Here is a 12,813-nt window from a genome sequence, read left to right as displayed (position 1 = left end):
CCATGAAAGTGGTACACCTCTTATCCCTGCTGATTCAAGTTTTTTCAAGAGCAAAACATGATAGTATCAAATGCCTTACTAATATCTAAGAACAAACCAGCTGTTTTATTATGAGTTGTGCTATTTAAGTTTCCGTAAATATTTGTCAAAAAATGTTGAAGTGCTAACTCAGTACTAAGGCCTTCTCTAAATCCAAACTGATTTGGCGAAAAAAATCTATTGTTATCTAAAAATCCAGTGAGTCTATTTTTAACTAATTTTTCTAGTAATTTTGAAAGCACAGGAAGCAGTGATATTGGACGGTAGTTCTCTTCGTTACACTTACCTCCTTTCTTAAATATGGGAACTACTGTGGCAATTTTTAAGATGTCAGGGAAACAACCGCTAGCAATACTTAAATTGAACAATTCTGTTAAAACTGGAGTGATCTCGTCACATATATTTTGAATAATAGCTGCAGAAAGGAACTCATCACCTGTACTTTTGTGAGGGGAAAGAGTACTAATTAATTTTGCAACTTCATGCTCGTATTCGCATATATATTTCTTTCTACCCTACTCACGAATGTTCGTTTCCAACCTCTTTGCCCTACCCATTAATGACTGTTTCCAACCTTTCTGCCCCACTCATGAATGACTGTTTCCAATCTTTTTGCTCTACTCACGAATGACTGTTTCCAATCTTTTTGCTCTACTCACAAATGACTTTCCAATCTTTTAGCTCTGCTCACGAATGACTGTTTTCAAGCTTGCTGCCCTACTCACGAATGACTGTTTTACAGACTGTTTCCAACCCCTCTGCCCTACTCACGAATGACTGTTTCCAACCTTGCTGCCCTACTCATGAATGACTGTTTCCAATCTCTCTGCCCTACTCACGAATGACTGTATTACAGACTGTTACAAACCTTCCTGCCCTACTCAGGAATGAATGTTTCCTACCTGTTTGCTCTACTCACGAATGAATGTTTCCTACCTGTTTGCTCTACTCACGAATGTCTGTTTCCTACCTGTTTGCTCTACTCACGAATGACTGTTTCCAACCTTTTTGCTCTACTCACGAATGACTGTTTCCAACCTTTTTGCTCTACTCGCGAATGACTGTTTCCAACCTTTTTGCTCTACTCACGAATGACTGTTTGACAGACTGTTTCCAACCTTCCTGCCCTACTCACGAATGACTATTTCCAACCTTTTTGCTCTACTCACAAATGACTGTTTTCAACCTTGCTGCCCTGCCCTACTCACAAATGACTGTTTCCAACCTTTCTGCCCTACTCACGAATGACTATTTCCAACCTTGCTGCCCTACTCACGAACAACTGTTTCTAACCTTGCTGCCCTACTCATAAATGACTGTTTTCAACCTTATGGTTCTATGATAAACCATTAAAAAGCTATAAGGATTACCAACAGGGTGCAGCACTAAGAATCTTTTTGCATTTATGACAACATCTTATTTAAACCAACTAGCAACAAAAAGCTGTGAAAAATGAGAATTTCATTATTTTTATTAAGTTTAGGGTCAGTGGTAGAACATTATAGCTATGGTAGCTGTACTATTTACCCTCCCATTGCACGAGTATAATTGCAATAAGCATTTTATACTTATACGCCAACCCCGTACGATGGACGGGTGCTCAGCTAGTAGGGAATAAATGTTATATTTTTAAGGAGTCATTTTAATGTAAATCAAATTAGGCAAATGGGAATTCACTTAGTCTGCTGGTTTGCTGCGGTGGGGGTATTAAATGTTACCTAAGCTTTAAATCATTGCATTTTTTTGTTGTTGTATAGGCTATATTTCTATATTTATTCACACTGTGTTTCTTGTATATACAGGGTGAGTTTTAATTGTCCCCCCCCCAACTTTTTTCTACATGTTTTCAAATATAAAACTTTATTTTTAGCCCATTTTAACATTGTGCATGTACAAACTAAGACCAAAATCTCAAAATAGTGCTAGTTAAAGATAAGTATACACTACCAGTCATTGTTGACCTATTATCACTTTTGGTTATGACTGATGTATTTTTTCCGGCCGCCATCTTGGATCCGCCATTTTGAAATGTGATAAATTATTTTAAATATGAAGAGGGTGTTGTGACCCATAATTTCGAACTACTTTTTTAAGCTAAATTCAATGCCGCAAACTGTTTTTCATTTTCATATTTTGATTTTGAAATATTGACATTTTTAACAAAAAAGTTGCAATATTTCATAAATAAAAGTTGATAACAAAAAACGGATTGAGGCATTGAGTTAAGCTTAAAAAAGTAGTTCGAAATGATGGGTCACAACACCCCCTTCATATTTAAAATAATTTATCACATTTCAAAATGGCGGATCCAAGATGGCGGCCGGAAAAAATACATCAGTCATAACCAAGTGAAAATAGGTCGACAATTACTGGTAGTGTATACTTATCTTCATCTAACACTATTTTGAGATTATGGTCTTAGTTTGTAGATGCACAATGTTAAAATATGGGCTAAAAATAAAGTTTTAAAAAGCCCTCATAACTTTGGAATGGATCAAGATTTTTAAGTGTTTGCGGTATTGTAATCAGGGTAAAAATCTAGTTAGAAATAATGGGTCACAACCCCACCTTTACATTTGAGAAAAATATTTTGCATCCAATATGGCGGATCCAAGATGTCGGCCGGAAATGACCACTTTGTCAAAATGAAGTACTTACTACCCAACAATGTTTGGAAGTGATCTGGGATTGATATTTGAAAAAATGTTGAAAAAAGTTAGGGGGGGGGGACAATTAAAACTCACCCTGTATGGTGTATACCAAATGAAAAAATACAAATTAAATTTCTGGAATTTTCTAGTCAGACATAGTTTATCTAAGAATACGTATTTTTTTATTGATAGAACAGTGTCAAAATTTAACTTAGGCCCACACTCGAGCATGAAACCCGCGACAGGATTCCCGCGTTAAGGCACCAACATTTTATGCAAACTACACGTGGCGAGATCTCCGTCGCGTAGACGTGAGATGGACACAGTGGAGCTCCGTTTTATAGCTGAAGTTAAACTCAAGCTATTAACTTGGACCAAGTTATTCTTACTTTTTTGGTTTATTCACATTGTTTAGAAATATAGCTTAACTTTAACTTCGGTATATACAAAAATTGCTTATCTTCGACGAATAAATTGCAATATAGAACATATATTCCGGTTGTTATGTTGTGATTTTTTTGTTATTATTTAGTAAGGCATTACAAATAATTAATATATATTGTAATTAATGGTTATAAATATCATGATTTTTATAATTAAAATAAAAATACTTTTGACTAAAGGAATACAAAATGTAAAACTATGGTTTATTTATTAATTACTGTTGGTGCAATATGTGTTACTTTGCTTGTGTTTTTACTTACAGGGTTGTGCAAAGTGTGGACAGGTGTAATGATCAATATCAATCAAAAGCTAAACTCATTTACATTTCAATGCTACAGCTTTTTTGTTTGTTTCAGGTTTATGTCTGCTGGTGGTTGGGATTTGACATATACATGGTTGTCAGATGGAGTGGTTGCTAAAAACTGGCCATTAGTTCAAGAGTTGGTGGAGCTGTTGTTAATTTGCCCAGTTGACATAGATAGGCTGAAAACCAATGCTTGTCCAAAACTGATAAAAACTCTCTCCAAAGACACTACCACAGATGAAAGTAAGTTCTATCGATTGTAGATTGTTTTTTTTAATCAACTTATCTTTTAACTGTCCCTTACAAGCTTAACTTGACAAACGTCAATCATAGAGTGTGTGATATTAATGATTTCCCCTACCCATATCATAAAATTGCAACTTCAACTATCTTAATTTTATTCAGACAACCACTTTGCAAAAAAGTAAAACTCTTTACATTAAAAATAATAAACATGATTTTATTTCGGTAGTAGTTTCTTGAAAATAAAAATTTATAAAAATACACTGGCCTAACTAATTTTGTTTGAATAATGTTAGGCTTGTCTCCCTATGATGTAGGCCATCCAGTTTCTATAGGTGTGTAGTGTTTGTTACTTTAATACGAGACAATATTTAAAAGGTAATACCTACTTTTTTATCACATTTGTATGCTATATATATTCGTGTTTTGTTTCCAGACGTGAGACTTCTTGCGTGCCAACTAGTGGAACAATGGTTAAGAGTTGTAAGAGGTGACAATGATCCTTCCTTACCAACAACAGCTGCTACTGCCACAACCACAGACACTGAAGAAAACACTGCAGTGCAGCAGGAGAATGGTAGTGAAGGTCATCTGCCAGTGTACAAAATAACTATTAGGGATGGTGAAAAGGTGTTGGCCAAGATTAGTGGGGGAAGATCCAGCACTGAAGCGGTAGATGAAGGTTGTAGTACACCAACAAGTTCAGATGATGTCAATCAGGATGAAGAAGAGCCTGCGGATGTATCTGTAAACGATGATGATGATGATGAGGATTATGATGAAATAAAGCCAGTTAAACTGAAGAAGAAGCCACAGTTGAATAAAACTAGCAAACAAGCCAACAAGAAACCTGCCAAAGTCAGTAATGCAGCCAAGAAAGAGCGAGACAGCACTGACAGTGCTTCCAGTAGTCATAGTAAGCCCAATAAGCTAAAAGAAAATACAAAACTAGCTGGGAAGAAAGAAAAAAATGAGTCTCCCAAGGTAAAACCAACCTCGAAAAAATCCTCAAATAGCCCAAAAATGTCAAAAGAAGGTTTGAGTGCAGAAAGTGATGTAGCTCGCAGTAAAAAGTCAGACGAGTCTTCAAGTAATCTCAAACAAAAAGGAAAATTAAGTTTGAGTTTAAAAAACAAAAAACAACCTCCATCTATTAAAGATAAAAAAGATCCTAAAAGTGAAAAGAATGATGTAAAAGAAAAAAACGTTCTGGATGATGATGATTCTTTGACTGAGAAAGAAAAGGAATCTATAAAAAAGCTAATTGCTCCACCCATAAGTAAACTGGGGAAGATTCCAAAGAAAACATCTTCTAGCAAGGAAGAAAAACAGTCAGAGGAGAAGAATCGTACTCTTAAAGAAGACAATAGTGATGGCAAAGTTGATGTCAAAAAAGGCTACGATGTAAAAAAGCCTGAAACAAAGCGATTAGAGAAAAACTTCACAATTGGTGTAGATAGAAAAGCAGCAGCTCAAGGTGAAAAGCCAAAAACAGTTAAAACTTACAACTCAAAGTTTAGATCGACAGGTTTGGAAGAAGAAGTGAAACCACCTCCTCCCAGGCCTGTTAACAAGAAACCACCTCCACCTCTGTTTCCTGGACCTCTAGTATTGCCAGAGAAGAAGATAGGAAAAAGGATGTCACCTCCCCCTGAACCTCATCTTCCAGAGAAGAAACTCAAACCAGACTCTCCTCAAGAAGAAAAGAAACCTGTAGAGAAATCCGGTGGCATCAAACTTATACCTCCCAAACCGAAGCGTAAGTTGATCAATAGTTTTCTCTACACATTCAACTTTATTTGTTACTTAAACCTCGTTAATCTTCATATAATTTCAAGATACAGGTTGTCCTTGCTATACATTTTTACTGTCGTGTTTATAAGATTCAGCGTTTCTTTTGATATGCCAAAAGTAAAACATTAATTTTCAAGATTTTAATGGGGGGAAATGCTAATGATTCTTTTATTCAGGCCTACCCCCAAAAAATGCAAGAAAAACCTTATTCTATCTGTTTGCATATACAGTAGTAAATTATTAATTAATTTTACCGTTTTCAGAATATTAGAGGTTTAACTTTCCATGTCTTTTTGCCGGTATACATCTACTATATGAGCGACGACTACCTGTTTGAGTACCTTTTAATTAATTTTTGTTTATTCATGTGGAACTTCATAATTGATAATTTATATTGCAATTTATTAACATATTGTATGTTAGTTATTTTCAGGGTCAGCGGATATTCTTCAGAGTATCTGTGGTGACTCCCTCCCTTACTTTCTCTGCTTTACAATCCACCTTTTTGTATGAATATTTTGTCATGTTAAACATTTGTTCAACTTTTATCCTTTGTGGTGTGATAAGTCGTGCTTTTTGGAATCTCGTTTCTATAATTCATCGTGGCAAGATGGTTCTGCCTGTGGATTCAAGACTGAGCTGGAGTTGGGCGTGTAAGGTAAGAAACACCTGCACCAGTAAACCAATTCATAGCTGCTATTCCATATAATAATATGTTCTTTGCAGTATTATTGCATGACAACATTGTTGTTTAACCACTTCTTACAATTATTATTGCTAACTTTTCTGACACAATGTTTAATAATGCTAATGAAGTTAATGATCAGATACTTAAGTTAAATCAGTCACTCGTTGAAATTCAGAATATTTGTAATAGTAATTATGTGTGCTTAAATGCTACAATGCTTCATTTAATAATTAAATTATACACTAGATTACAAATAGATGCATTTAAAAGTTCAAATTAGATCAAACAATAGGCCTATCTTTGTATTTGATAATTGGGGTGTCTTATTTTATCTGGGCCACTATTGGTTTATAAATTCTGTAGAAAGCTTAAAATTGGGACCTTACGTTTTTTCAGACTATAAAATATTGAGACAATTTTCCCTTAGGATGAGCTCAAAGTTCAATATATGATCCATAAAAATGTAGGGGAAAACATTGGGCTGTACGTTTTCTCACAAATGGCGTGGCAACAAAAATGTATAACAAAAATTTTTAATCATAAGTTTTTACTGGTTTTTTAATCTGTGAAGCATTTTCTTCAAGTATTGTTTGGGATACTACTATTAAAGTTTATACAATCGGGCGGTTAAACAATATGTGAGAACATCAGTAGTACACATTTGAGTATGTAGAGTACCACTAGTCAAATGGGTAATACAATTCCCCATTCCAACTAAATTTTTCTCCAAAATATATTCCTTGTGATATACCAGTTGTGGTCGAGGTAAAAGGGGTACTAAGTATTTGGTTTGAGGACAGTTAGTTAACTCTGTCCATATACGTTTTGTGTTACTTAAAATTATCTTTATGAAATATTTTTATCAAATAATGCAACAATACATTATGCAAAGGACATCATTGAGTGGGGGTATGTTTGTAATTTCTTGAGTGTTTTGCCCTATTAGAAAAATAATTCTTATATACCTTCCATGTTCCATAGATTTTTTTTTTTATTGCACGCTGCTATTGTATGCTTGATAATTTACATGTTTCCATAATACTGGCATCAAATTTTAATTTGTTTGGTATAAGTTCAAAGCTGAGAAGTAATACGACGGTAGTTTTTAAAGTAAGGGCTGCTTGTGTGTTTAGCTTCTTAGTTAGCATGATACGCCAGAACAAGGCTCCTCGCTTCTTACTGGCATCATTTGTGAACAGAACGGTGCCATTTGCATCCCTGTAGCTGACATGAATGCTTCACTGTATCTTAAGACAATTTTTTAAACTATTGCAGCTCCCACTTAGTGCAAGATAAGGTCATTGATATGTTTTTTGACAAGAAACACATTTTATGCTGACTTTCATCGCCAGATGACTGAAGGTTATAGCTCAAATGCAATTAGTAAAGGTAAAGTGAGCAAATGGGTCAGGTAGTGTAAAAATTACCGTTAAAACCTTTTTCTTTGTGGTCTTCACCAAAAACACCAGTCCTGAAATGAACATTTTCACACCCATTTTTAATCTTCCTATCCCATTTCTACACTTAACACTCATTTGTTGCATTTGGGCCATGAAGTTTAGTCATCTGAAGACGAATGTCTGCAGCAGATATGTTTTTGCAGTCAAAACACATATCACTGACCTTATTTTGCATGCGTCTACAGATTCAATGATTTAAAGAAATGTTCCTAACACAGAGGAAAGTGTACTCTTCAGCTACTTTATCCTTTTTTATGATATGGCGACCATAATGTAGGCATTTTAAGCCAAGTATGAATGGAGATACAAAGCTGCAAATGGCGCCATTCTATTCCCAAATGATGTCAGAGAGAGATCTTGTTGCGAACTGAGAAGATTCACACACAAACGACCCTTGCTTAAAAATTGACCCTCGTAAATAACAAAAATGTGACATTAAGAGATTTTTTAAATTTAAAAATTCTGCAAGTAATTTTTTTATGTTTGTTGAAATAATTTATGGTCACCATTTTAGGGTTATACTAAAGTAAACACACTTTTGCATTAAGCAGTTACTATGCTATTAAGTAAAATCTTCTCAACATCTTTTTGCATTACATTGGTAAAATTTGACTCTTGAGTAAAAATAATGTTTAAGAGAATTTCAGGCTATCTAAACTTTTCTTGGAATAATACATTCTTCATCATTATTCAGCAGGACAGTTTTGGGTTTCAACTTGCATGTGTCAGATAGTTGTATTCTGTAAATATTAATTGTTGAACTAGTCAGGCAAGGTAAGTAGTAACACCTTCACTGCTGGTGGGGACCAAGAACTACAGGGAAGTGGATGGCACAAGCAGGCTGTACTGACTTCAGGAGAAATCTCTTCAGGCGAGCACAACACATTTATTTCTACCTTAGTTAATATTTATAACTCATAAACTTGTAAATGTACTAAATGGTTGTGGTGTCGTAAAGCCAACTGAACCATTCCCTACTTCCTTTTCCTTGTCACAAGCCCGAATAAGAAATGATAAGTCGTTTGAATCTTATATTTACAAAGGTTTCCTGAAGGTAAATATAAATCAAGTTACAAACAGAATTTTCATTTGTTTATAATTGGCACCTTCTTAGAACAGAATATGAAATTTAATTTTTGTGTGATTAACAAGCGAACTATTAAATTAGGGTTGAATACTGAATCGGTCAGATCTGAGAGTTGAGCCATGCCGTAATGACGTAATGAAACGAATAGAAAACTGCTCCTCCAATATCCATCGTTTACCAATTGAGATCTGGCTGAAGCAGCAATAATAATAATTGGCATTTTCCCAGTTTGTGGAATAAACATAAAATCATAATCCATACATTTATTAGAAATGTCATGGTTTGTGTCTTTATGACGTGGGACTCGAGAGAAACAAATTAATATTAGTTGGCCTCAAATGCAAAAAGAAGATAATAAACCATATCGTAACAATTGATTCATTTCCATTCACTATATCACCTAAAATCTACTCCGAAGCTGATTTTACAGAAGGCAGGCAGGTTACCTACTTCAGGTAACTTGCAATACTAACAGAAGCAGGTAACCTGCATGCCTACTTTCCTCAGCTTTGCTTGACAGATGATTAAACAAAACTGGGAAAAATATTTTTTGTCATACTTTAAAGCAGCCAAAATAGCCATTTTTAAATAATGCATTGCGAGTCTAAAGTAGCATTTTTATTCTCTAGGAAGTAAAATTGTTTTTAGCACCTATGGTGTTAAAATCAGCTGTTGCCAACTCAATTTTAAATTTCGATTGAACACAATTGCATGTATCAAAAGTATATCGGTTTTAGCTCATTTTTGCCTTAATTTTAAATACAGTAGTTCGACATATCGATGCTACTCTTAACACATTTGTAATAGACCAAACTGCTGAATCACTTATTACAACACAGCTGCTTGTTTCCATTAGCAAATTAAATTACAAACAAGTTAAAAGTAGTTTTGAGAAGTTATCTTTAAATGATAACTATCTTAGTTTTGTAACATAGTTTGTTCAAATAATGGTGTAGCATGACAAATATATAGTTCATCACACAGGCAAAAAGTGTCCGTTCAACGTTAGCTCCTTTTCCGACCTTGGCTTCGCCTGGACCGTGAAACGCTTGGGTTGAAAAGAGTCACTTAAAGCTCAACTGGTGAAATATACTATTGTCAAAATAAGACTTGCAAAGTAAGATTCCATAAGCTATAGAGGTGTTGTTTGGGAAACACTGGTAAACAAAGTTATAATAACAAAACGTGTGCACCAAGATGCTAACAGTCTAAGGACACATCTTTTACTTGAAGATAAATAATTGCTAACGAAACTCTAATTACGAACATAAAATAAGCCAGTCATTAGTACTGTATTTATATTATCTGAATGCTGGATGGCGCAATCCATCCAGTATCCTATTTATGGGTACCAAGTAACTGGTTGAACAAAATAACAAGGAAAAAGTAAACAAAAGAGTTGTCATATGTTTTTATAACAAGCCATCCACAGTATACTAGCAAGTTACGAAATACAGTACAAAGGGGAAAAACATCTCTTGTAACTTTAGAGCTAAGATTACACTGAAGATTACTTGATATTTAGAGGAAAATAGTTTCGATCAAATACTGATTATTTTACTTTGCCCTATACCACCAACACTTAATTCCCGGAGTACCGAGGCATTCCAAGTAAACTAATTACATATCTGGGGATTTAATTGGCATCAAACTATTACCGTATATGAAATCCCAATGGAAAAACAGACAGACTCTCAATTTCTTTTCAAGTAGTAGCGATAACGCGAAAAATCGTCATTACAAGCAATTTTGAAACTAATATGATTAAGTTTACGTCATATTTTATCTGGTGCGTGAGCGTGAAAGTCAAACAACGGGGTTCAATGACAAGAGGGGAGAAACATTCTGTGCGAGTATCACTCAAAACTTAGGAAGATCATTAAAGTGTATCTTATTTTTGTTTTATTGAATTATTTTACATTACAGAGTCATTATTTCAGCGATCGTAATAAAAATGTTGGTTGTAAATGATAAAAAGCACGTTTACGATATTGTTTTAACGATTAAACCCAATCAACCACAACCTGCTCAGTCCCCTGGTACTAACGTCTTAAAAGAGGGGTTAATGGAGTAAACTAAGGTATATTTGTCAGCATATATTAATATTACAAGGATCAATCGAAACAAGTAATAAATCGACTCAAAACCAATTCTATGAAATATAAAAACAAGTTTTTAAATTTACAATTGACAATAGCCAAGTGTGAGGTTGGTAGATTAAAACTTAACAACAAAATACAAGATGCATGGCATACGAGATAGAAAATAATTAATATGAAATAGAAGCATTGCCAAACATGGTATGTTACAGGCTGAATTGGAAACTAAGTCTACTGAAGATAAATGTTGCTAAAAATATCAGATGGATTAAGAAGAGTCCCTTATTCCCTCGAATCTTACAGGATGGGTTTAATTTATTTAACTCTTCACTATTTTCAAGTTGGGGAAGCTACTGCCAAAAATCAACTCAAAAGGCTGAATGTCAACTAGGTATGGATTGAAGAATGTTAGTCATAAGTTACTTGAATCCAACAAAAACCGGGTTTAGTAATGATAGATAAAAGTCCTACAACAAAGGTTAATACAATTTCAAGGAGAATCAATTTTCTAGTTACCGAGGCTCAACACAAGTTTATCAAATCAAAGGGCTGGAAGAATTATATCTCCTTAGAAAAAATGACTAGCCCATCCCATAGATAAAACAATCTCATGTGACAAGGAACAAGATATACAGTAATCGGAAATGTTTGTGCGCAATTGAGAATCAACTATTGCCGAGACAGATGGTTGGCTCGACCTTGGGCCTGGAGTCAACGTCACGTAATCTAGCCATGGGTGACGAATTTACTATCAAAGGTTGCCAACCGCTTGGCGCTTATCAGTTGGGTTTGTGCTGTGCTGTGCTATCTTGCGACTTGCCAACCGCTTTGCGCTTATCAGTTGGGTTTGTGCTGTGCTGTGCTATTTTGCGACTGCCAATGACGTCACATGGTCATGTGACCAAAGTGGGCCATCACGTGACTATCGTTGAACCGATATTTGGCTGAAATCGCAAGATTAGAGCACCCGATGCCGCCTAATTCAAAAATACAACTGTACTGAATGATAGGTTGGCCTGATATTGGATCTGTGGCAAGTTGACGTTATACAATGTGACGTATTTTTGATGAGGTATTCCACAATATTATTTAGGGATGCACGAACTGCGCCTGTCAACCTCACGAGGGCATTGCCAAATGCGTCGAATGTACAATGGCCTCTCCTTTTACCCGCAACCTCGAAGTTGTTTAATATACGAAATAAATTGAAACTTAGCACTAACATTAAATTTATGAGAACTAGAAAGAGCTAGAAACAATTATGACAATTTTCCAAATTCATAAAACAAAATGGAGGCCATTTACAATTTCGTTTAATAAATGACACAAATACCGTTGATTTCACATAAGTTTTACAAGGATTACGTTTTCAAGGCTATTTAATTACAATTCGATTGACACATTTTTTATGACTGGACGAATGTTAACTGACATATAGCAGATTCAGTGTTACACTGAATTCATTGAATAAATAATAACATTCTCATGCAACAATAAAATCAGCTGATTAGTTTGTAAACGAATACTTGACTTTCCCACAGCTGATAAAGTTGGGGTGCGTTTTGTGAATTTTAATGACAGTAAAAAAGTGTGCAACTTTTAAGCCATCCTAATGGTAGGTAATTGATAAAACAATACTTTAAGGGCTATGTAATATTTTATTATTGTTTGAAATAATCTAGGGCGGAGACAGTCGCATTGTTGTGGCAGACTTTTGGCATATCTCTGAATGCACTGCAACTAACCTCCAGCGGTCACGTGTATCACTATAATTGTCATTTCTCAGTTAATATTAGTCCAATCTTAAAAAGAATAAGGACTCAGCTAGTGTATAATAATACGACTAAGGGGGTTTCCAGCCAGGTGTAATGTAATCGGCTAATTGAACCGTTATCTTTGGTTTATTTCAAACTGAATAAATGATAAAAGGGGTTAACCCAAATAGAAAGGGAATAAATAAATCCATGGTAAATTTTGCAATAATGCGTGAATAAGTTTTCTCTC

General features: G+C 34.8%; 1 protein-coding gene across 4 annotated transcripts in view; it reads left to right on the top strand.

Annotated features, from left to right (window-relative positions):
* The window catches only part of LOC129001345 (serine/threonine-protein phosphatase 1 regulatory subunit 10-like), a 66,782-nt gene that overhangs the window by 35,656 nt on the left and 18,313 nt on the right, over positions 1-12,813 (top strand). For all 4 annotated transcript variants that reach the window (XM_054428627.1, XM_054428626.1, XM_054428625.1 and 1 more), the window contains 2 exons: positions 3,491-3,681; positions 4,118-5,440. In XM_054428627.1, the coding sequence (XP_054284602.1) occupies positions 3,491-3,681; positions 4,118-5,440 (1,514 nt within the window). The remainder of the gene's footprint in view (positions 1-3,490; positions 3,682-4,117; positions 5,441-12,813) is intronic.

This window comes from Macrosteles quadrilineatus, unplaced genomic scaffold (assembly GCF_028750875.1).
Source record: "Macrosteles quadrilineatus isolate MER2022 unplaced genomic scaffold, UCM_ALF_1.0 Scaffold_8__2_contigs__length_117827958, whole genome shotgun sequence".
NCBI lineage: Eukaryota > Metazoa > Arthropoda > Insecta > Hemiptera > Cicadellidae > Macrosteles > Macrosteles quadrilineatus.
Note: the sequence above shows the minus strand (reverse complement) of the source record. Positions and strands in the feature narration are given on the sequence as shown.